The sequence below is a fragment of the Uloborus diversus genome, chromosome 6 (assembly GCF_026930045.1).
Source record: "Uloborus diversus isolate 005 chromosome 6, Udiv.v.3.1, whole genome shotgun sequence".
NCBI classification, from domain to species: Eukaryota; Metazoa; Arthropoda; class Arachnida; order Araneae; family Uloboridae; genus Uloborus; species Uloborus diversus.
The window spans coordinates 106,068,313-106,094,956 of record NC_072736.1 but is presented as its reverse complement, the minus strand read 5'-3'; the positions used below and the strand labels follow the sequence as shown (position 1 = coordinate 106,094,956).

At 33.9% G+C, this 26,644-nt stretch overlaps 1 protein-coding gene across 1 annotated transcript in view; it reads left to right on the top strand.

Annotated features, from left to right (window-relative positions):
• Positions 1 to 26,644, top strand: part of LOC129224910 (fibrillin-2-like) — a 201,630-nt gene that overhangs the window by 80,882 nt on the left and 94,104 nt on the right. The window contains exons 7-11 of the mRNA XM_054859456.1: positions 1,118 to 1,273; positions 2,776 to 2,940; positions 3,684 to 3,806; positions 6,958 to 7,080; positions 11,677 to 11,802. Of these exons, the coding sequence (XP_054715431.1) occupies positions 1,118 to 1,273; positions 2,776 to 2,940; positions 3,684 to 3,806; positions 6,958 to 7,080; positions 11,677 to 11,802 (693 nt within the window). The remainder of the gene's footprint in view (positions 1 to 1,117; positions 1,274 to 2,775; positions 2,941 to 3,683; positions 3,807 to 6,957; positions 7,081 to 11,676; positions 11,803 to 26,644) is intronic.

The following is a 26,644-nucleotide window of genomic DNA, read 5'->3' as shown; positions in this document are numbered from 1 at the left end:
ATCGTTAGTTAAATAACATATTCATTTAGCGAAGTTTGGCAGTGTCCTGAAACTTTAATCTGGAAACCCTTGCTATTTGCTCACTTGTGAAGTCACTTGTAAAAATGCAAACAATGACTGAAGGTCGTTTAGTATTATTTGTTAAGAGAGAAAATAAGTCAAAATTAAGACAAAAAATCTAAATTTCAGAATGTTTTTGGCAGTACTGTTTCAGAAAAAAAAAATTTTGAAATTTTTTTACTTCTAACGCGAGTACGTGAGTACATGCATCCATTCTTTTGAGACGATACAAAACATCGATTATTTAATATGCGTAAAAAGAAGTAGGGTGGAGCCTACATTAGCTATTTTTGATTCGGAACACCCAGGCTGTTAATTATCTTCTTAGAAGACTTCTGATTGGGATTGCTCCGTATTTATCTTAAATGGGGAAAGGAAGTAGGAAAACTTTGTTGAGGCAAATTCATGAACATCTATTATGTTTCAAAAAAACCTAGCTCGCAAGAAATCCAAATAAACGAGTGCAATCCAAAATAAAAACTTTGGTATTTCATCATCAATTGACGAAATTCCTATCCTATTGCCACATGCAAGGTTTTACCAACGCTGGCTATTCAGAAACTCTGAATTACCACATACAAGCTATAAAGTTACAATTTTCCGTCCGTTGCCGGGGCCATAGTCCCACATAAGAAACACGAGATGTAACTCCGCAATGGGGCTTGGGGCGAGATTAAAACTTATTTTATTGACATATTTTCTAAATTTGGCAAAACTGAAAGGGGGCCCTGTAATAAATATCGCTAACGCAGAATTGAAAGCAATACTGAACAGCTCAGCTATAGCAGACAGAGACCGCAGTTTCGTCCCTATTTATGCTCATCAGTCTGTAATGGATTTGGCCGAACTGCAGGTACACAACCTCACGTAAGCGCTGGATCTATCTTCACACAGGTAGCTAAAAACATTTTTTTAAATCAGCGGGAGATCAGCAAACTTGGTACTGCCCCACTTCGCAATATTGAAGATAGAAACTACGGTATAAAGCTACAAGTTATCCAGCTTCATAACGTGTTCTGGTATATAATTCTCTCTCTTTTTTTCCTCATTATTTCAGATACCCGTCAAGCTTATTGTTACATCAACATGGTCAATGGCCAGTGCCGCAATCCTCTGGCTGTACGCCTCACTAAAGTGGAATGTTGCTGTGGAGTGAATATGGGTACTGGATGGGGCGACCAACCCTGTGAAACGTGTCCTCTGCCTGGATCCGGTAAGTGTTAACATGTGTACAATGCTCCTCAACAATCAAACAACAACTGAAATTGAAATAAGTTTTCATCATTCGGTTCTATGATTTTATCGATACGAATATACGCGAAAAATTCCTAAATCCCTTACATTTCACAGATATTCGACTCCGTACACTGCATTATAATACTAAGACTATATTCCTTGTAATCTCTAGAGAAAACCAAAAGAAAGCAGCCAATGCCACGAAAAATCCGCCATTTTGTTTCGCGGTGAAAGCTCATATATTAAATCAAAAAATAATGATTTTAAAAGGTCATAAATTTTTTTTTCTTTTTTTTTTCTTAAAAAAAAATGGACATATGTTTGTTATTTCTTCAGAAATCACACTGCTTAAGGTACCACGCTCGCGTTCGTGAGTTTTTAAGCAACAAAATTTTGTTGAAAATCCTTTTAAATTATTAGTTTTGATGAAGTATATGAGCTGTGATATGCGGGACAAAAGTCCGTTTTTCCGTGAAATGGTTCAAATTATTTAATGTATTTTTCATGCAAAATATTAACAAATTGTAAAAAAAATCTCCGGAAGTATCAGTAATCGTAAAAAAGATCGTCGTTTTAAAAAAAAAATTTAATCATTAAATTTTTTTTCTTTTTTTTCAGTTTATATATATATATATATATATATATATATATATATATATATATATATATATATATATATATATATATATATATATTTTTTTTTTTTTTTTTTAAGTTGTTGTTTGGTAACTTACGAAAACAGCGTTGAAATATTCTGGAAGGAAAACCTATGTGAAAATGATTGCAGAGATTAAGCAAATTATTCGGTTCTTTGATCCAGACAATGCAACTTTCAGACAAAAAAAGGGTGGTTCGCGTTGAAGTTTTTAAACATTCATGAGTATACGTCTAAAAATTTATTTAATCTTGTCACAGAGGTGCTTGAATAGTTCTTCTCATATCTACAAAAAAAAATGGTTAGGGTTTTTCATTTTTGAAAAAAAAAAAGATCTTTTAATGAAAACTTTCCTGATTCATTTTAAATTCATCGCCAGAAGTTTGAATATATTTTTGTTAAATGTAAAATCATCTTAAAAATTCCTTTTTCATATTTTCTTTTGATATGACTTTTTTTTACAATTTTTTTATTTTTTAAACAATCGTACGGTGCCTATTTTTTGGCTAAAAATCGGTTTCATCTCGGTTTTATTTCATGTTTTTAGAGTGAATAAGAATAAACCACTTTTAACACAAAAAGCTGGATAGCGCAGAACTTTCAATAACTTCTATAGTTAAGGACAAACCTAACCTGGCAGCGTCGCGTCACAATGCAACGATTAGGATCTGCATAGCCTTCACACTGCCGCTAGGTTGAATATTATCCTACTCTAGTATAAAGCTGCTTGCAATAATTTTATTATAATTGGATTTTAAAAATATATTTTTTAAAGTTTCGTTACACCATTACATGTATCTAGGATGAATTTTAATGTTTTCTAGATGCTCATAATCAGTTGTGCAAAGCTAGTTCGACGCCAGATATCAATGAATGTGACTTACGTCCCGATTTGTGTGAAAATGGACGCTGCATTAACACCCCCTCGTCTTACCGCTGCGAATGCAACAGAGGCTACAGAGGAAGTAATAACGATAAGAAGTGTGTTGGTAAGTAGCAAATTTATCTAGCTTAGAAGTATTATGAGCTTCCGTTTCTTTTTCTGCAGTCCTCATGATCCCTATGTTATAAAATTAGTAACATGTCATAGTATGAAATCATTTTCTAATACAGTTGAACTCTTTAATTATTCGAATCTCTTTTGACCGGAACCTCGTTTAACAGACTCCTTTTTTCTTGAATTGTTTTTATTTTATTTTCTTATTGTTCAGAACTTCGTCGATAACTTTAGTTTTTGGAACTTTGGGAAAAGCAAATGTCTTTAAAGCGCAAATTTTCAACAAAAAAACTCAAACAGTTTTTTTCTTAATTTCAGAAGAACGTTGAAGTTATGCAAAGAAAACTGTTTTCTTTCAGTTGCTACACTCGCTAAATTGAGAACCGTTGACAAAAAAAAACGAAATTTTATCAAAAATAACATTTAATTAATATATGAAGAATTTTAAAATTTTTACGGAGGAAAGACGCAGTATTTCAATTGAGAAAGCACCATTATCTTGCTTATTTTAATATTTCGTGGAATTTTTAAAATTAAAAATTTTAATCTTAATTATCAATTTATAGTTGAGACTAATATAAAAAAAGTTCTCGTGTTTTTTGTGTGTGGATTTTGTAATTTGTCAAATTGCGGAAAATTGCAAGCTTAGCTGAAAAGGCATAAGAACTTGTAATAATTTAAATGATTAGAGGAATCATGTGTTCTGATCTTCAAAATTGTCTGTTTAATTCTTAGACATAGATGAATGCAAGAACTCTACGTTGTGTCAAAACGGAAGATGTATGAATACTATAGGAAGTTTTTCTTGTATCTGTCCAACAGGCTACGATTTAACGTCAGACAATACTAAATGCACAGGTAAGTGCCTCAAAACGAAGTTTTTTCTGTAATTTTGCTCTCTGCTTTATTCTTAAAAAATCACGGATACGTTTGGAAACAGGGAATGGTCGCACCAGTACCACCGCAAGCATTCAGAAACGGCAAACAGCTATTCTTTGACGTCACCTGCCAGCGTTCGGAAATGTAGGTGGTCACTCTCTGGCGGTGGACCCGGTTGCAACCGTTTTCACCCATTCTCACCACGATCTCGACGTGGTTATCAAGGTCACATAATATTTTTTTCGCTAATTCTATCGTATTTGAAATTATGCTCTCTTTGATTGGAGCGTCATCTACTGCTGAACTAAAACTAACCGGGCTGTAACCACGAATGTTCGGAAAAAAAAGCTGTTCTGCCGAGCTCACCAGAAAAATACCAGTGACGTCATAACGATAACCTAACCAGCCATGCGGTGTAACCGAAGAACTGCTTTCGAACGCAACTCATGTGTGAGGGTTTTTTTTCTCATTGCGCAAACCAACCAGATTATACTTTAGAACATTTTTATCCTATTCGCTTAGCAATTGCTTTTCGTTTAGTATTTTCAAAATTCGGCAATTTAAGGAATTCTAAAGGTATCTGGTCCACATTTACGTGTTGGAAATTGGAGAGCTATATTTTAACAAGAACTTCTGTCTAGAACTAGACGAGCCTACTTTCCCGTGTACCCATACTACTTTCTAGTACCTGATCAATATTCTCAAAAATAGCTAAAATCGCAAATGTTTTCAAACATATTTTTAAAATACTTTAAGCGAATTTCTAGGAATAAAATATTCCTCACTCATCTAAAAAAATTAGATGTATAAGAAAGAAAAAAAAACGAACAAATTTAATAGCAGCAACTTTTAAACAAAGCAGCTAATACACTTTTTTCCATTAAAAAAAATCTTTAAAAGCTTTCAAAACAAAAAAATAATAATTAAAAAAAAAATTAATTTGAATTCTGAAATTTTGAATTCAAATTATGTTTTTCGCAATCACGAACTGAGACAGGACCCTACTCATTGGAGTTATTGTTTCTAGAAACAGCTCCTGTCCCCCCCCCCCCAAGCCTGCCTCTCCTCTTGGACGGTTACGTGTGCATAGTTGTGTGTGTAAGTGTGTAGGCTTGTGTGTGTGCGTAGACCTTTGTGTATGCACGTAGGCGTGTGTGTGTGTGTATGTGTGTGAGTGTGTGAGCGTGCGTGTTTGTAGGACATGGACGCCTCCGACCAGGAGAAGCGGATAGCTCAGGATCGGAGCAGCCGCGCCGCGCCGCCTGCAGAGGACGGTGGGCGATGGTGCTGCAGAGGCTTCTCGTCCAAGCTGAAAAAGGCACGGAACATCAAAAACGGTCAAATGAGAACAATAAGCAATCGTGATTGCTCAAAAAATTAATAAGCTCATTAAAATAAATACATCATATCAAAAAAAAATCGTTTCTTTTTCCCTGTTGCCATAAACAATTTTTTAAATGAATTAATGCACTTACCAAAATAATTAAAAACAATAAAATGTCAACTTAAAGAAATAATTTTCATTGTCAAAAAAAAAGATCGTCTGCGCATATCTTTATGTAGAAACATAAATGACTTCGAGTTTATTCGCCGAAAACTGAATACCTAAATTTTAAACTTTAGCGTAAAAATAAAAACAAGTCAAATCAACAATAATTATTTCACAGTCAAAACCATAGCTGCGGAGTCGGAGTCAATCTCATTTTGGCGTAAAGGAGTTGGAGTCGAATATCTAAGAATCGGAGTCAGTCATTTGTCCTCCGTGTATAAATTTTTGCCAAAGCTACGAAGTCAGAGTCGAAGTCAGGGAGTCGAAATCCGATTAATTGTCGGGCAGAAGAGTCGGAGTCAAATGCCCCTAAATTCTTGGAGTCGAAGTCTGGAGTTTGGCGTCAAGAGCTAGTTCCAACAAAATTTGTTTGAAGTAAATCCGCCTTCAAGTACGGAATCTACATTGACTTTCAGTTTCCCCGTAGGCGCTAATGTTAAGGGATTTGAACTGTTCAAAATAGAACTGAAAAATTGATCAAATCAAAAATATATTTTATATACAAGTTTTTCATCAAAAGCTTTTTCCTACAAAGTTTGTTTGAAGCAAATTCGCTTCATAGTTCGGAATTGCCTTGAATTTCCCCGTAGGCGCTAATGTTAAGTTTTGTTGAACTGTTCAAAATTGAACAAAAAATAGTCCAAATCAAAAAGTGAAATATGGGAATGAGGTGTCCTCGCCGAGATCTTTCGAACAAAAAAAAAGTTTTTTCGACTCGGACTATTCATTCAAAAATTATTAGGGGGGACAGACAGACAGACCGACAGACATTTTTCCCCATCTCAATACCCTACTTTCCAATTTTTAATTTTTCAATATTTATTTAATTATTTTATTTATTTTTGACTTTTTTTTTTTGTTTTTCGCGATATTTTTAAGATGCATTAAGGCTTCTTTCATGCTTTTTTCTTCTTTTTCTGACTTTTACTGGGAAAGTAGGCTAAAAACAAATATTTATTCAATAACTCTTGTAACACTTTTGTTCCTACTTGATCTGCATCATCATACAATAATGGCATTGTATCAAATGTAAGTGAAAATTTCTTACAAACTTTTATTTTAAGAAAGACTTTTTAACAAAACAAAAAAAAAGCACTGTAGGGCAATGCCACAGAAAAATGGTCATTTGTCCCGTATTTGAGCTAGTATATTTAATTAAACTAATAAATTTAAAAGATAGCAAAATTTTTTAAGGAATCACAAACATACGTATGAATTTTTGAGCAAAAATCTTTCTTCATCACCTTATATTTTACTGAAATATATTAGCTGTCACGTGCGAGACAAAATAACGGTTTTTTCGTGGAATAGCCTAATTAATTGCTTTAATTTTATGAAGCATGTCATCGCAGCTGCATTGCTTTGCTGTATCAAGAAGTGATTTTTGACCATTTCTAACGGAAGTTTTGATAAAAAATAAGTTTCGATTACGAAACACTTAACCACTATGAATACTTTTATTTGATGAAAATAAAGATCAATTTTCAACCAGGAACAATATTATTAATCATCAGTTTATTTTAAATTGTATCATTGGTAAATTCAAAATGTACTTCTTGTTTTTCTCCGATTTATTTTTAGATCAAGACGAGTGCTCTGTCACTGGCATGTGCGCAAATGGTGTTTGTGTTAATGGTGCCGGCTCTTTCACTTGTCGATGTCATCCTGGTTATACTTTATCTCCTACCGGACAATCATGCATTGGTATATTATTTATTTTTATCTCCTTCTGTTTCCTCTTTAAAGGAGGGGGGGGGTTGCAGTTTCGAAAAAGTGATCTTTTTTTTTCTTTTTGTTTCGTCTTGTAGTTAAACATTTCAAAAATATATTCCCAAAATTTCTAGTCATTTCGAGCAAAATTATCAAGTACTCAGTCTCCGCTCCTTCAAGCTGTAGCTCCGACAGCTGTCGAAGAATGCAGCAGTTTTGACAGCTACAGACGCTCAGAATGTCAGTGTTGCTGGCTTAGGGTTAGTTAAAGATATTGTAAATAAGTAATGAAAAAAGAAGAGGCTGAGGAAATTGAATCTGCTACTGGGACTGTACTCTATGGAGCTGGAATTAGTGCTTTTTAGCTTCTAAAACTTAAAACACGTTTTTCTCAAAACCACTTTTTCAAAGTTTGTGTTCACTCCCATTTTAAAACCCATTGACAGATTCATTTCAAATTTAGTACACACATTTTACTTATAAAAAACATCCTCCCCCCCCCCCTACGCTGAGTTTGAGATTTTTTTTCTTTTTCTTTTAATAGGTTATTTACTAACAAAATCGTGAAAATCGTTATTTTCGTGAAAAATAGCACGTTTAACTTCAAATGGCCGCCAAAATTTTTAAAGTAAAAAAAAAATCTGAGAACGTAGAGGGAAGGATTAATTAATACTTTGTCTAATTTCAAATGGAATTTGATTTCAGGTAAATGTCAGCTGAGATACAGTGAATACCGCAAATCATCTTTCTCCAAAGGTGCTCTGGGAAATGCTATGTCACAGGCTTGTTTGTGAATATTTTTTGATCAAATATTTATAAAATATTCTTAAAACCATGCATAATAATGCACAAAAGGTTTTAAAAATTTAATCAAACCGTTTTCTAAAAACAATTCGTAAAAAAAGTTATTTTTTTGTCGCTGACCCCCCCCTCCCCTCCTCCCAAGGTAAAGTATACAACCCCAGAAATTTTTAAGGTAAATATCACTTAAAATCATGCGCTTATAGTGCGGAGAAAATGTAAAGCAAATTAAACTTGAAAAGTAAATGGTTGCATCTCCAGTCGGTACACTTTATGTCAAATAGATCAAATAAATAAACAAGTTTCTGGTCCCTAACCCCTTGAGGTGCCTCTCAGCGTAGTGGTTTAAGCACCGAACTATGCACGAAGTAGATCAGTGTAACAAATCCCATCGCTTTTATCAAGTTCCGCTCGATCATCACAACATGCAACCAGCCAAATGCGTACAGCACAACTTTTCATTCATTTATTTTTTTTATCGTAGTATTTTTCGGTGAAATACTTTTTTTAAGAGAAAAAATCTGCCGTGTGCAGGTAAAGGGTAGTAACTGCAAATTTTTCATTTACCTTCCTTTTACATATTTGTTATCTAATGTACCTTCTCTTACTTGTACCCTTAATGTATATTGTACAAGCTTGTTTATTTGGTTTCCGTTGAAAAAAGGCGCGAAAAAAACGTCTAATTTCAATATTTTCCTATAATACAAATACAAAAGTGACTACCAGCAACAGGGTCTGGGCTCAGCTATGCTGGTCCTAGTCAGTTCATAAGTCCCCAATGAAGATCAATGGCCCTCTTAAAGCTATCCACCCCTTTGCTCATTACCACCTCTTCCGGTAAGCTGTTCCAAGTGCCAACGACCCTACTAAAGAAGTAATTTTTCCTAATTTCCGGTTTTTTTTTTATTATTGTTGAATCCACCACACATTTCTTCAAATGTCTCGAAAACTCATTTCCGCAGATACTGCCGTTTACCTGCACACGGCAGAAAAACTGGCAACATGAATGTCAATATTTGCATCAATAGAGTGAGATGATTCATATGAGGAAAATATTTTACTTAACACGAATCACAGGATTAAAATTAAAAATAGTTAAAATAGTTTATAAAGTGTGCCTATAGAATTTTATGCTACGAATAAAGTTTCATCTTAAGCTGTTCAAACACAGGTAAATATTAACGAAGAAGAAAATTTTCCAACTTTGAGATCTGTTGTATCAAAACTAGAAATGTCTTCCAGCGATTTAAGTAAAATAATTCATGTAGATTTAAAGTTAAAAAAAGATTTTTAAACCTGTATTTCGTCTATTTTTAGAAGCATATTTCTTCGAAAAAATTGTTGAAAATTATATCAGGAGCAAAGCACTTGCAATGAAATGGAAATGTGGGATAACACTCGTTGAGGCATAAGTGCTTTTAAGTAGTAATATTTTTTTTTAAATAGTAACTTCTACTGCTCAACTGGCGAAAATCATTTTACGAAATGACTTCGTAAGTGTGCACTGTGCAGAAACTAATTGCAGGATTTCTTTACAGCAAAAAATGTACATTAAAAAAATCTCTAAAGTAATGCAAAACAATTCATTCTAATGTCAGCTGAATATTTTAGAACCAGTTATTGAAAAAAACATTCCAGCTTTAAGGAAGAAAAAAGACATCAATAAAGATTTTTCCTATGAGCAAGCCTCTAGTCTCGCGTTTAAGTGAACTGACACTTGTTTAATACAAAAGGAACAGAAAACAGGAACAAAGTGTTTCAAATTTAATGAAATTCCTGTAAATCACCTGACGCTTCTCCAATAGACATTTGCGCTTTCGTTTTATTAAAACGAGCCTTAGAAAAACGGCATCAGTGAAGACTGAACGGACTTTGGAAAATGCCTCAGAAAGAGTGGGATAAACGTGACATGACGGTACGAGAAAATTCCTTCTTTCATGGGGAAAGTTCGAGCTAAAGCTATTGTTAAGAACTATTGCTATCCGACACAGTGGAATTCTGATTTTCCATTGCCCGTTTCATACGTTATCCCACTTCCGACGTCATTTTCTGCTTGTTCGTGAAAATTGCTTTACCTTTGATGTTAAAATGTTCCGGATTTTACGTTACCCATTCTCAGATAATCCGCTTAATACGTTTTTCTTCAAACAGATCAAAACTCATATTTCCCCTTCAAGACTCACATAAGGTTTTTTTCGAGATAAATTTGTTTCTTAGCTGTTAGAAACCGTTCTGGCATTGTTTATGATCGTCTTTTGTCTTTATTGTCGAAGCATTAAAACTTTAAAGGAATTTTTAATTGGGAATTCAAACAAAGAAGCAATTATTGTGTATAAAAACAAAGAAAAGGAAGCATTACAGGTTTCTCCTACTATATCATTTGGAAAGTGCCAATTTTTAAACAATACAAATGAAGGGCTCGGGACAAGAACGTGATAAGCCACACTTTTGAAAAAAAATGAATTTTTTGTTCTAAATGTTGCTTTTTGATAATTGAATTAAACATGACACTGGATTATGTCACCGTCACAAAAATGTATCTGGTTTTAGTATTTCAGAATATAGAATGTATAATATCTATAAAAAATATTTGTAGCATTTTTCATTAGTTGGAAATTGGACTACCGGAAAAAAATACTCCTGTGGCATATCACACTCTTGCCCCGAGCTCTTCATTTGTATTAAAATATTTGATTTGTACCATCACCCCCGATTTCACGTTTTCCCTCTTGGTACGTTTTTTATCATAAGTTGGACTGAATACGTAAAATCGGGAATCCTTTCTAGTTGAAATCGCCGGAAAAAAAACATTGCATTGATTTTTAAAAAAATAAGTATCACAACTGTCGGCCAACTTCTCCCGCAATCAAGTTTCTCTGCTCTTGTTGTATTATGACAAAATAAACAACTTCACGAGATTTTCGAATTGGTCAAAATTCTTGTAAAGTTGTTTATTTTGTCATAGTACAACTGAAGCAAAGAAACTTGATTGCGTAGTTATTTCTAATTGAGGAATTACACATAAAAGACAGAATATTGCACAATAAATGTAATAACACAAAATTGCTATAAATTTCGAAAAAAAAAAATTCAGTTTGTGAAAAGATAGTGGGGGAGAGAAATTTCATTCCCTGAATTCGTATAGTGATGGTTGATCTGCAAGTATAAAATGAAATTGACGTCATACGTAAAAAAAAACAGACTTTTCTATCGGTATGAAAATTAAAAGCATGTGAAATTTTTGTCAATAAATTCTATAATTTAAGTGGATCGGGATTTTTAAGAAAATCAGTTTTTTTTTAAAATCTACCTTTTGCACACATTTACTGCGCAGAGCGATTCGAGGGATATACATTTAAATCTCCCCCTCTTAAATTTAGAACTAAAAAAAGAAGATGCAGCTTTCGATGTTTTAATATAAAAATTGGAATAAATGTGACAATGATTTGAAATTGTAAGCAATAAAATAAATGATTAGTATAAAGACAAAAGAAAAAGCAACGACCCATTGTTCTTAACATGAAAAAAATGTTTTTCAGCAATATACTTCAACAAACATTCGAATTTTTAAATCTTTTAATGAAAACATAATACAAAATAATAAATTTTGGTTAAATATGTTTTTTTTAATGTTCGTTTAAAAAAATATTAGTGAAACCAAAGGAGTTGAATAAGTTAAGAGATTAATAACGTTCATCTTAAAACTAGAACGAAATGCTTTGAAATTTATTAAATATTCGCTCATTTCTGAAATTAAGTTCTTTTTTTCTTTTCTTTTAATCTATTTAGATATTGATGAGTGCAAAGAAAATGATCGGATATGTTTGCGAGGCACATGCGAAAATCAACCTGGAAGTTATAAATGTATCTGTCAAGATGGATTTGTCGTTTCGCCCGAAGGAGACTTCTGTTTAGGTAAGACTTAGAAATAAATATTTACACCAACATCCTCATATCAGAAGTTTCTAACTTTTCTCTGCATCGTTTTTTGACCGTACTTTTCTTATTTTCCGGAATGCATATGCATTGGTACGGATAAATAAATGCCCCATTCTACTTCTCTTCTTCAAGCAAATTCAAATCCTTGTAAGCAACCGCTTGAAACTGAGTTTAAATTGCACTAGGTTGGGCATCATCTTTTACTTTTCAGAATATTTATACATCATGCTTTCTTTCTCTTCGTGCATAGAGTAGCGCCGACCCCCGAAGAAACATTAATTTTGTTTAATGAAACACGCTACAAATAGAACAAAACGAAGGTGCCTACTCCCAAAAAAAAAAGCATTTGCTTAAAATATGCAGTATAGTTAGAACATAATTGAATGTAGGGATGCACCCATAAGCATATTGGCCGATTACCGATCACTCGGCTGTTGATAATCGGCCAATTAATTGGATCTAGCCGATTAATGATCCTAATGATTATTTTTAATGCTACTATAATTCCTCTGTCACTGTTTTTTTTTTTTTTTTTTTTTTTTTTTTTTTTTTGACCTAAGAAATAGTTAACAGTTTATTTCTGAGAGACGATTTTTCTTCTCTTTCCTAATTTGGCAAAAATAATTTCAAACTTTTATGCAATTTCTTTCTGTCAATTTTCATATTAATGTTAGTAAAATCACACAATGTTAACTAGACGTAATAATTTAAAGATATTAAGGGCAACCTGTGCTCAGCAGGCAAATTTGGGAGCATTTTTTAATTTAAATTGACTTTTAAATTGTTAGATGCCATTTAATACAAGTTTTCTTTCATTATAAACAATATAAGGTTATCTAAAAGCACTATTCTAAAGGGGAAAAGTATTGACTCATGAAACATGATTGCATGCGACATTGTATGTATGTGCATATTTATTCAAAATAAAAATAAGAAATTTAGAAAATATTACTTTAACCATCAATTTGTAAAAAAAAATATAAAATATATATGTACATGTTTTTTTTACATCAAATAATATTTATTTATTTATTTATTTATTTATTTATTTATTTTTTTGGTGAATCAAAAATTAATAATTTAAATAGTAAGTTCCATGATGTCATGATATTTTAGCTACGATTAACAAAATAACTGAAAAAATAATCAAGTTGTGTCACAAAAAGCTGGGGTTAGGGTATCATCGTGAACTTTAGGAAATTATCCTGATTTTCTATAAGAAAGAAAAGAGTTAAGGAGGGAGAGGGGGTGATAGTTAAGGGGAGATTCCAGTGGGATCACATAAACATTTTTTTTTTATTTTTGTTGCATTTCTGTCCTTCAAAAGATAAACAGAAATAACATCAGTGGCGGATCCACAGGGCACCCCAAAATGTTTGTAAATTTGAGATATTTTCGGGAGAAGGCTATCAAACTCCCCCCCCCCCCCCCCCACATACACAACACATCACAAAAAATCGCTCACAACTGTATTTTTACGACTTTAAATCCAAAGAGTTTGCAGGGAAGAATCCCTGAATATCTCTCTCCAATGTCACCGAAAATCGTCAAAAATTTCTAAAGCTTCAATTTCGAAAAAATTGCCGGAATCGACATTTTTTATCAAAAATGTCGTTAAAGAGAACTTACAATTTCGTTTTTAGAACAATTCCGAAAACATTCCGGCCTCTGATCCCGAACACTTCCTCTAACATGAATGAAGATACACTGACCTTGCGTTTTCGAAGCTTCAGTATCGAAAAGTTGAGGAATAGCTTCTAGACCCACCTTTCCCTTAACGCTACCAAAGATGGCCAACTATAGCATTTCAAGGCTGCAATTTCGAACAATTTCCGATATAGAAAGTTCCTATCTCTGTTCCTTCCCCTTACGTCATAAAAAATGACTTATAACTGCGTTTTCAGGACTTCAATTTCGAAAAATTTCAGCCCCCATGTCCCTTCTTTCCTCATCTTTCAACAGCATTCAAAAATCATCTAAAATTGCATTTTTGGAACTTCTACATCAAAATATTTCTGAGGAAAAAATTCTGAACCCAATGTCTTTTGCTGCGTCATCAAAGGTGGCATACAATTGCGTTTTTAGGACTTCAATTCGGAATTTTTTTTTGGGGGGGGGAAAGCCCCGAACTCCTGGTTTTTAGCATCACTAAAGATATGTAAAATTGAGTTTTTGAAGCTCCAATATAAAAAAAAACGACTGGGGAGAATTCCTGAATCTCTCCCTACAAGCCACCGAAGATAGCAAACAATTGTGTTTTCGAAAATATACCCATTTCAGAAAAAATCCGGAGAGAGACCCCCAAGCCTCCCTTTCTCCTGTTAACCACCAAAGAGTCTAAAAATGCGTTCCTAACCAAAATTTTCGGTTGAGAACCCGCAAACACTCTTGCTTATGTGCGAATTTTAAACAGCTCAATCAACAAACAAATCCATAACTATCTTCAAATTTGATTTAACAATGCAATTTTTGTATATTATTATGCTCGGTATGAAAACTGGTAAAAAGAGGTGGCATCTTGATGCTGCAACCTTTCTTTTATAAGGAAAAAAGTACAATTGAGTACCTATAAAGGGCTACTGAAAATACTTCCCGAGTTCGTAAACGAATTAAAAGTTGAAGGACTTAATTTGGATAGTAAATCCAAAATATTAGTAGAAATTCTTCCCTTTTTTTCCCCAATTTTTCATTCTTGGTACTCGAAACACTTGTACCTTTTATTCAAACTCTTTAAATGATACACATTATTAAAAAAAAAAAACGAAAAAATATCATGTTTAGTTCTTAAAATTTTTGAAAACTTTATTTTCATTAATCATCCCCTCCCCCCCCCCCCATAATGCATTACTCATTCGCCCCTCCCAACAGGATCGTCTAGATCCGCCACTGAATAACATTAATAACATAAAAATAAAAAGTAGCATCAAGGCAGGTGATATGGAAAGTGTAGGGGGGGGGGGCCTAGGAGGGATAAAAGTTTTTCGCATTCCAATTTAAATATAATGTAACTTGATTATTCTTTGTAGTGTCACGTGAATTTTAGTTGTGATAATTATTTTTTAATATTTTATCTAGTTTTTACATACTTTCTAAACTATTTTTACTCTGTACACTTTCATACTGCAGTTCTAAAAAAATGTTTGCAGCAAATTAAGTTTATTTATTGTTCATAAATGCATTCATCGTAGTTTCTTGTTGAAAATATGCTTTAAAAAATTATTTTGAAAAAAAAATCTGATTAATCGGCAAAATTTGGCCGATTATAAATAATCGACAAAGAGGCCGATTAGTCAATGCATCCTTATTGTAAAGCATTGGGAAACTTTTTCTTTTACGTTGGAGAGAGTTAAGGGGAGTTTGTAGTGCGATCATACATACTATACAGGGTGTTCCGTTTTAACCAGCAAGACCTTTATTTTCGCAACCGTTAATCCTAGATGTATACTTCCAATTGCAAAAATTTTCAAAATCAAGTGCACAGTTCAGGTATTGAAAGTTTGAAGTGAAAACAAAATGAATCAAAAAATACAAAATTTAACTTTTTAGACGGGTTCTAGGTCTCCTAATTAATATTTAGAGAAATAATCTGCATTGAAAACTTTTTTCTGACGCAAAAAAGTTGACATTTGTGCGACCAAAACTCAAGGAGTTTTCCAGTTCAAAGTTTTAAGGGACCATATAGATGAGCCTGGAACTAATCGCACTTTCAATAGAATGACAGGTCTTCAATTTAAGAAAAACAAAGTATTTATATTTTTCATTGCTATTAAAAAAATAAATGCAAATACTATGCCACAAAACGGAAAAACACAATACAAAACTTCGAAAAAAATTGAAAACCACTCTACGCACACATATAGTTTTAAACACTTGTTAACCGCTATATTTTCCCCTAAAAAATGTTATTGACGGTGAGTGAAAGTGGCGTAAGTATCAAAACGCTGCGTTTCATATCTTGGTGAATATCGGTCGTACGAATTTCAAACCTTTTGTGTTGAAATTGTTTTTCAAAGGAGATTATTTCCCTAAGTACAAGTAAGGGTTAAATTTTGGATTTTTTTAACAGATTTTTATTGTTTTGTTCAAATTTTCCATGTCTTAGCTCTGCATCTGATTTTGAACATTTTTGCAACTGGAAGTATACATCTAGGACTAACGGTTACGAAAATAAAAGTCTTGCAGGTTAAAATGGAACACGCTGTATATATAAATGTATTTCAGTTACATGTTCTCCTTCAAAAGACAAACCGAAATTAGTACACAAAGTAGGTGCAAGACAGGTGATGCGAAAAGAGTAGGGGGCTGGGGATTTTCTTACTCGTGTTTTTCGCGTGGCATTTTGAAAGAACTGGAATTTAATTATTCACAATAGTGATAATTAAATATCAGCTGTGAGGATTCGTTCCTTTTATTTAATTCTGTTTTATGCACTTTTGCTCTGTACACTTTCTTTATACTACATGTTATAATAATATTTGTAGAAAACTACATTTATATATTGTTAATAAATTCATCCATTATAGTTTCTTGTTGAAAGTATGTTTAAAAAAAATATTTTTTTAAATATTCTTTCTGTTAGTTGCTTACAAGTAAGTTCCAATCATTTAGCAACAAAGGAAAAAAATTAATATGATAGTGATAATATTATAATACGTTCGATCAGAAATTTCCGAACTGGGTGCCGCAAGAGGAGGGGAGAGGTGCCGCGAAGTGCCCATGATAACAATAATATGTATATTTAGTAATTTACCGCCCATAAGCTAGGGTTAAAGCAGAAATACATTAAATACACCGCCAGCTCAATCATTTCCAGCCGAGGACTGCAGTTTCGTGCTTATTAGCACTCATCAGCCCGGCATAGGAAAGTGACTGAGCTGGAGATGGAAAACCTCTTATGGAAGCCAAGAGGGCCAAACAAACTGGTAGCTAATGTAGAATTAGCACAGACCAGACGAGTGACCGAAGCAGTGGTTCGGTTCGACTCGAAAATTGATGGCAAGGCATGGTATATTTAGTAATTTACCGCCCATAAGCTAGGGCTAAAGCAGAAATACATTAAATACACCGCCAGCTCAATCATTTCCAGCCGAGGACTGCAGTTTCGTGCTTATTAGCACTCATCAGCCCGGCATAGGAAAGTGACTGAGCTGGAGATGGAAAACCTCTTATGGAAGCCAAGAGGGCCAAACAAACTGGTAGCTAATGTAGAATTAGCACAGACCAGACGAGTGACCGAAGCAGTGGTTCGGTTCGACTCGAAAATTGATGGCAAGGCATGGTATATTTAGTAATTTACCGCCCATAAGCTAGGGCTAAAGCAGAAATACATTAAATACACCGCCAGCTCAATCATTTCCAGCCGAGGACTGCAGTTTCGTGCTTATTAGCACTCATCAGCCCGGCATAGGAAAGTGACTGAGCTGGAGATGGAAAACCTCTTATGGAAGCCAAGAGGGCCAAACAAACTGGTAGCTAATGTAGAATTAGCACAGACCAGACGAGTGACCGAAGCAGTGGTTGGGTTCGACTCGAAAATTGATGGCAAGGCATGGTATATTTAGTAATTTACCGCCCATAAGCTAGGGCTAAAGCAGAAATACATTAAATACACCGCCAGCTCAATCATTTCCAGCCGAGGACTGCAGTTTCGTGCTTATTAGCACTCATCAGCCCGGCATAGGAAAGTGACTGAGCTGGAGATGGAAAACCTCTTATGGAAGCCAAGAGGGCCAAACAAACTGGTAGCTAATGTAGAATTAGCCCATAATTATGGGCGGTAAATTACTAAATATACCATGCCTTGCCATCAATTTTCGAGTCGAACCGAACCACTGCTTCGGTCACTCGTCTGGTCTGTGCTAATTCTACATTAGCTACCAGTTTGTTTGACCCTCTTGGCTTCCATAAGAGGTTTTCCATCTCCAGCTCAGTCACTTTCCTATGCCGGGCTGATGAGTGCTAATAAGCACGAAACTGCAGTCCTCGGCTGGAAATGATTGAGCTGGCGGTGTATTTAATGTAATAATATGTATAGACTAGGATGCCGTGAGAAAGTTCTAATTCTTCAAAGGGTACCGCGAATCGTTTTAAAGTTTGAGAACACTGATGGCATCAGGCAATGGTGTTCAAAAGCCCGTTGCTCAAGAAAAAAACGTATCTTGGGAAAGCGAACTTATTTTAACAAAAATAAAAGCAAATAATGTTGTGGGGGGAAAATCTCAATTCTTTCAAAATCTTTTAACTTATTTTTTTATTTTATTTTTTTATTTATTTATTTCTTTATTTTTTGAACAGACGCAGCTTATTGCTTAGCAGATAAAGTTCCCCTTTTTTCACTCCTCCCCACCCCCTTTTCCCCCTTCCTAGTCAGTCTGAAAAGAAGGACCTTCAAAATGTTTCTCTCTTTGAAACTCTCGTCCCCCGCAAGAAATTTAAAATAAAGTTTTAGTTGTTGGGTAGGAGAGCAATAATGGAAATGTCCTAAAAACATATTTATTTAGGCATTATTCGGACATCAATTTCAAAATATTTCTGAAGGAGGGTCCCCAAACCCAACTCACTAAGGTTACCAAACATAGTCCGAAATTGTGCCTTTAAGATTTCAACTTTGAAAAGTTTCGGAAGGAGATCCCTAAAAGGCTCTTTACCTCTAAATGTCTCCATAGATGACCTGAAATTGCGTTTTACCTTTCAGGGGAGGATTCTTGAACTCTTAATTTCCTAAGATTGCCTTATGTTGGGTAAACATCCAAATTTTAGAAAGAGCCTTAAAATAAAAAAATTCAAAAGTTACTGACTATTGATCAGGTAATTACATCCAACACAATCCTATTTCTTTCATCTACATCCCATTTCCCCATCCCCCTTTTTCCTAGTCGGTCTAAAAATAAGAAAGTCTTCAAAATGCTACACTTTGCAAGCCCTCTCTACCCACTAAAACCATTAAAGAGCTTCCTTCTCAAACCTCGTTTTCAGAGCTTCAATGTCAAAAATTTCCAGGGGACAATTACCCAAGTAACATAAATCACGTTACATCACGTTGCTCTGAATCGTTGACATCACCTTACTGGTAACGTTGATAGAGCGAAAATATGTCTCGTTGCAAAACGCAAAAGCAACGGTTTTAGTAACGTTACATCAACGGTTTCAGTAACGTTAGATCAACGATTTTTGAAGCGTTACATCAACCTTTATTTATCACGTTACATCACGTTGTTTTTAAACATTGTATTGAGATTTTATTTTATTATTTTTTTTTCAAAGCTTGAATAAAGTTTTTTTTTCCTTGGTAAGAATGGAGGTGGGTTCATTGAACCCTTAATTTTTGATAAAGTAAGTATTCTGTATTTTTTGTTAATGCAATTAGTGTACTTTTATAAAATCTTTGTTTTTTTTTTTTTTTTTCTTTTTTTTTTAACTTATAAAATGTCTCATTCCGTTTAAAGGCGTTCGAGTATTCTCACACTGTTGCTTCATTCACAATATTTTGTAAGAGCATTCCTGATATTTAAAAACAAACAGAGCATAACATAGCATAGCCGAATTTACATCAATTACAGTTCTATTAATAGTCAAAATTAACGATATTACTGCAAATTAAATGAAAACCTTTTTCATGAATAAATCCTTGAAAAAATAATTATTATTATTACTAAAGAACTCCAGAAATATCTTTCGAAAGGCATGAAAGTTTTGAAAAAATCCTCTTGCATCAGTGCTTTAACAAAAATTTGAAGTATTATTACTAAAGATAATTTCAGTTATATGACAAAAATTTTTTCAAAAAATTGCTACAATTATTTCGTCAAAATCATTCTGCAAAAAAACGATTAAATGAGTAAAAAATGGTATAATTTATCGCTTTTATAGCTTATTAAGGGAACATATCCTCAAGCTTCAGCATCTTTTTAAGAAATCAATGAATAAATACTCAAATAAAAACATCTAACATTATTCTTTCAAACAATATTATAAATAAAAGTACGGTGGGAAAAATACTCAAACTCCGACCAACGGCGGTTCATTAACTTCATAAAAATATGTAATAACACTTTTTTTTAATTAAATAAGTATATCAACACTAATACACTAACAATAATACAAAGTACTTACCGCTAAAAGTGATGAGAGATCGCGATTGCTAAACTGCAAACAATGGCGGCATAGCAAGCTAGAAGTTGTTTACTGAAAATGGTCACCAGGAATCGGAGGTTGCCGAAGACGAGGCAAGGTGCAACGAAAAGTAACGATAAGTAACGTTTCTTTTGCAACTGTTTGTCAACGTTACAAATTTAAGAAATTTGCTACGTGATGTAACGTTTCAAAATTACGCTTTTTGTAACGGATCGATAAAGCAACGTGATATCACGTTGTGTGGGAAACGGTAACGATGTTTCAACTAATTGCAACGTGATGTAACGATGACGTAACGTTTCAGTGTTACTTGGGTACCAATCACGTTGCCTTCTGAAAGCATCGAAAATCATTAGCTGAGTTTGGTGAGCTTCAATTTTGGAAAAGAGTCGAACCTTTAACGTTACCAAATATGGTCCACAGTCACGTTTTTAAGACTTCAATTACGAAAACATTTCGGACGAGGTCCGATTGCTCCCGTATGAAATTTGAAAATGAAAAAACTACAATTTCGAAAAAATTAAGGTGGAGAGCTTTTTAATCGCTCCACCTAGCATCACTGAATAGACACGTTTAGTGTGACGTCATGGGTTGCCAGAAACACGGGGAAGTTTCCAATCATGCCGTTGCTATGCGCGTTGCTAAGGGAGAATCAGCATAGGATCTTCGTAGGAATAGGGTTAGAGCGATGTTTAATTGATAGTTTTTTGGCAATTAAATGCTCTAAATAATTTTTTTTAGTGGTTTCAAGTTACATATAAGCCACCTGTAGACATCATTTGACGAGTATCGATAGATTTTACATGTGAATCGGGTTAAAATTCGGCAAAACATAGAATTATGTGGAATACAAGTGTGTTTTCTAGAGTTATACACTCTTCTTATTGTTATTTCTTTTTCGTTGGGGGGGAGGGGGACAGGTCCGACATTTGAGAGGGTCAGGAGAGGTATTGCCCCTCTCATGCCTTTTGGAAAATAACTGTATTTCTATAAATTTGGCGTAATTTTTGCTGTTTTTCGACGCAACATACTCGTACATTGACTATTTCCTTTTTGCACGTACCCTTCTAGGAAATTTGAAATATCATGACTTGGGGGGGGGAGGGGGGAGATTTTTCTTTTAAAGTTTTGAGCGAAATTTAATTATTGTTATTATTTTTTTTTAGGAAGAGGAGTAGTTTTAATTGAATTGTATGCATTCTTTTCTTTAGAAGACGAGAGACCATGTCAGCCTAGTCAGCAATACCTGGAGGGGGGGAGAACTTTTCTGCATTTGTTCCAGTAATAATGCATATTTTAATGAAACTCCATTCCTTCGGGCTCTTTGGGGGAAAGGGAGAATTGCGTGTTTTCTTCAAATTGTCAAAACATCCCCCCCTCCCATTCGAAAAAAAAATAATTTCAATGCAAACAAGCATCACAATCGAGAAAAGTGAAAAATTCTCCTTCCCCAAACAAAAAATTACTTATACCATTAAAAAAAAAAACCCCGCCCGAAGAAAATAATTATAATCAAATTCTTAGAAAGCTTTAAACAGGATTTAAAAAAATGTATCTCCCTCGTCCCGTCATTTCAAATTTTTCTGCAAAGGGGGGGGGGTTAAATCATATACAGTCAATGCATATTGCATCGAAAGACAAAAAATTGGGCAAAATTTATAGAAATACAGCAATTTTCCGAAAGCGGGGGAGGGGGGGGCAATGTCTTTGCAGACCCTCTCAAATGGCGGAGCTGTTCCCTTCCACCCAAAGAAAAAGAAATAACAATAAAAAGAGTGTATAACTCTAGAAAACACACTTGTATTCCACATAAGTCAATGTTTTGCCGAATTTTAACCCGATTCACATGTAAAAACTATCGATATTCGTCAAATGATGTCTACAGGTGGCTTATATGTAACTTGAAACCACTAAAAAAATTATTTAAGCATTTAATTGGCAAGAAACCATCAATTAAACATCGCTCTAACCCTATTCGTACGAAGATCCTATGTTGGTTCTTCCTTAGCAACGCGCATAGCAACGGCATGATTGGAAACTTCCCCGAGTTTCTGGCAACCCCTGACGTCACCACTAAACGTGTCTATATCTCTTTAAAACTTCGTTTTTTAGGACTTTAATTTCAAAATAGTTTTGGGGAAGAGCCCCAGAACCGTCCTGCCCGTAACATCATCGAAGCTAGTCTGAAACTGCGTTTTTAGAACTTCAATTTCGAAAAATTGGGAAGAGAGGTGATGTAATTCACTATTTTTTTTTTTTTTTTTTTTTTGAAAAATCTATCAGGGACAAGTTTAAAAAGACCCATTCCTTTCATTAAACTAACGTCAATAAATATAGCCTAAATGACGTATTTAAGATTTCAATTTCTAAAAATTTCCGCAGAAGGCCCCTCACATTTTTTCTCTCGGTAGCATCAGCAGAGACCGCCTAAAACTATTTTTAGGACTATAATTCCAAAAAGTTTCCGGGAGAGAACCCCCGGACCTTCCTCCCTACCTAAAACTGTTTTTTGGTTACTCCTCTGAGTGACAGTATGAAGTCCTTGGCCCAGCTCAAAAAAAATGAAAAGATCAGGCATTGTTGCTGCCCCCCCCCCCTCAAAAAGAAATGAAATTACAAAAAAAAAGGGGAAGCTAATTTTGGTTATATGGTCCCCCTGCAAAATAAAAACATATATACGCCACTGTTAGCTGTCATGTGATCAACCAAACGGTAGCTACCGGTCAAGGTAAGCGAACACAGCCTTTTTTGGTGAAAGGCTCTTCAATCAATCAATCCATTAAAATAAATTTTTAGAGCGGAAGGTTCAAAAGTTTGTTTTGTTTTTCGTGTTTTGATGATAAGTGGAATAGTATGCAACGCATTACAAACAATTGGATAGATTGCTTATAATTATGTATGTTGTTTATTTGTATCCTAATTAATTGCAGTTGTTGTCTTGCTAACCATTACGCAGAACAAAAATCAAAGTTGTGTTTAAAATTAGTGTTTCCTAATGAAGATGAATAGTATAATACGACACAATTTTGTCATGAGAACTGTATGTTCTTCATTTTTGCCATGCGGGATAAAATTCGCTTACATTTTCCTGTGACATGAGGATTAAGTGAATGTAGCAACAAGTTTTCTACAAAAGATGTTTGAAGGCTTATGGCCCTCAGTTTGCTTCGTGTTGTTTGCTAAATCTTTTAAGTGTTTGCTTTATCTAGTAAAACTTATGGGGGGAAAAGCCAATTTCTTTAACAAAAATAGTATAGTATTCATTTATTTTTTTAATTTCATAAAAATACATTATAATTATACCAATTTGTTGTGTTGCGTTACAAATTTATTAAATTTTTGTAAAACCTTTTTATCATTGACTTCAATATTGGCTGCTAATACTAGTGTTGGTTACTTTGTCAAAACAAATGTTATTTTTTGCCAGGACAGCAGCAAAAACTGGCAAGATGGCTATGTTTTAAAATTGTACAAAAGATCAATTTATATAATTTGTACATAATCCAATGGAAGCAGACAAGACTTTAATAGCGATTCATAATCAAGACAATTGAAAATAATATTCAAGGAAATAGGCGATGTTTCAAAATTTGCTTATTGTAATGCTATGTTTAAAAAAAAAAGCGATGTGTTCTGATGTAAAGAATTCAAACTAATAAATATGTTCATGTGCATTTATGATCTCTACAGATAGTTAGGAATAATTTTGAAGTTGTTATCCCATTAACTTAACATTTTGTGAAATCTGCATATTTTAGGTTAAAAACATTTTGCTACAAGGCGGTAGGACCTTAAGGATCATAAGTCTGAACAAAATTCTGGATTAGGTCAGTTCTAGATATGAACCTAAAGCGGTTTGATTGCATTGGTCCTGGTTCAGCTGCAACAGGGATCCATACTTGCTTGTTCGGTTACTGAAATGTATTAGCTTTTTCATTGAAATTTGAAGCTTCAGCCTAATATTTGGAGGGAAGTTTTACAATATTAAATGCATTGGATATGCACATACTGCACTGCAAAAGCAAGAAATGTATACAGTTAATTCCAAAACGAACACCATGGTGTTTATATGGCTTAAATAGCAGCTATACATCCCCTATACATCCAGCCGAGGACTTTTGCAGTCAGCAGCTTATATCTAGTGTGGATTGACCCGAGGCCTTCGAGATAGGAAGGCCATCCAACTAGCAAATGACGTCATCGTTTGTAGATCCACAATGATATTGGGAAGTGAGCACTTCGATTAATATTTTGGTTAAATAAAACTATTTGGTTTATTTATTATTGACTTCTGTTATTTTAGTAGCATTACAAGTTCTACTTTTTCATTTGAAAACATAAAAAGGAACCGATAATCATACATTAAAAAATACACTGAGCTTAATTCATAGTATTTGACATAAAAACATTTATAAGTATTACAAAGTATTAAAATAACTAAACACGATTTTATTTTACAATCATGTTAAAACAAAGTGATAAATAAACACAGTTTTATTTTTCATTGGAAATTGTTTTTTAACTAATCGCATTTTAACTACTCGTATAATGTATTGAAACATTAAGTCTTAAGAAGTATTCAAATAAATAAATGAACTTTCATTTTACAATTACATCAAAACAAAAAATAATATTACTATTGTATTTGAATAAGAATTAAATGAAATTTTAAAAAATAAATAAACATTTTTACTTAAGAAAACGGGAAACATGACTGCAATATGTTTCAAAGACATAACATCAAATTAAAGTATATAATACCATATTATTAATGTTAACTTAGCTGAGCAAATTTATGCTTTTCAAAAGACGTGAATGCTTGGGTGCCATCCCCCAAAGTAGACGGTGCCCTACCCCCTTCAATTATGAAAACTTCAAAAAAAAAAAACCCAAAACATCTCCATCTCCCTTAAAATTTCAAGGGCACAGTTATTTATAACTATAGCCGTTGAAAAGCTATCATTACTATGAGACTATGATTCCGAACCCCCCCCCCCCCCCCTTCGGTGGGCACTCTCGAAAAATTACACAGGAATTCAACTTGAAAAACGTTAATTAAAGAATGTATAATACAACATCATGAATACTGTATGTTGTACATCCAAAAAATGTATTCAATATCTAAACAGCCTTTTTTTTTTTGGAATTCGGCTACTTTTCCATTTTCAGCTTTTTCTGCTGCTAATGATTCTTGTGTGTGTGGGGGGGGGGGCTTTAATAGTTCATCATTTTAGGCTTTTGAAAAATTATTTTAAAAAGCATTAATTGATGACAAAGTAACCTTTTTCAAAAAACTTTTCATGGAATGACCATTTTAGCAACTTTCTTTAATACTTAAAACCTCATATATGTTAAATTTAGATCAACATTTTGCTGAGTATGCTCTTTTAGGAAATCAATGTGACAGTTTTGTGACAGGGGGAAGGGAGGGGATAACAAGAAGTGTGACATCACACGTTGTTTATAACAATATGCTCATGTTGAACAGCGTTACATGTAACAAGGAGGAGGGGGGGGGGAATTTGTTCAAAAGTTTGCATAATACTTTATAGACAGCCCCTTAATTCAATTTATGTTACAGTTTCAGAGTTCCTGAAAGCTTATTAACAGAAAACCCAAGGAGTTCAAAAAATATGTAGTTCAAGATATTTTGCCCTTTTTAAGCATAAACAAACAAGCACAGAGCATTTGGCAAAAACACGTTGTGTATCCACTGCTCAAAACTAATCTTTCGCAAGCCCAGAAATTATGAATACCGTTAACTTAACCACAATGTGTGCATAAATATCATAAAACTTAAAGACAACAGTGAAAAAAAACCGTGTATATTTTTTTAATTTACGCACAGAACCAGCTTGTTTGAATAACATTGCAGGGGCGTAGTTGGGGGGAAATGTTTGAGTATCGGACCCACGACCTCCGGCGTTCAAATCTAATCTTCTATCTCAGAACTACGGAAGCCCATCAAGGAATGTTTTTTGATCAAAATAACACATGCTAGCGTATGAAACAATTTAATCGAAACGGAAAATATAAGATTAGTTCAGTTAAAAGCCTGTTTCAATAAACTTGTTTACATATTAACTGAATATCAACACCAAGTTACGTTGCTTCTGATAGCAACAAGTATATTCGCGGAAAATTTTGACATATGTATATTGTCCGCTTGGAAAATCCATTTCGAATAAATGCGTGCACAAGGTTGAAAAAATAAAGAAATAAAAAGTTGCAAGTTAACCATTTCAAATATTAAAGCAGTATACTAAAATTACAAATTACAGACAAAGATATCAGAAAGGAAACTGACAATTGTTCGTGTAATGGAGGAAAACGTAAGTAATCTTAACTGCATAAAATGTAAATTTGTTTATCTGAGAAAAGTACTTACCTCCGAACTTTAAAATTTATTCCATGAGACGCCCAGCTTTTTTCTTCACATGCAGGTTGTTCGGAAGCGGAAATCGCTGACTCAAATTCACTCAGCAGACACTTATATTATATATATATATTTTAATTGCCTCTACATTCCGGTACGTGGAAAGGATGAGATAAATCCAACAGTATTGTATTCAAAAATGTGCAGCCGAAGTTAATATTTCCTATTTCATCTATTTCAACCAGACCAAGAAGCACTATTGTTTAACTGGTAGTATGCACTGCTTTCAAAGTTTCGCGCCAAGTTCAA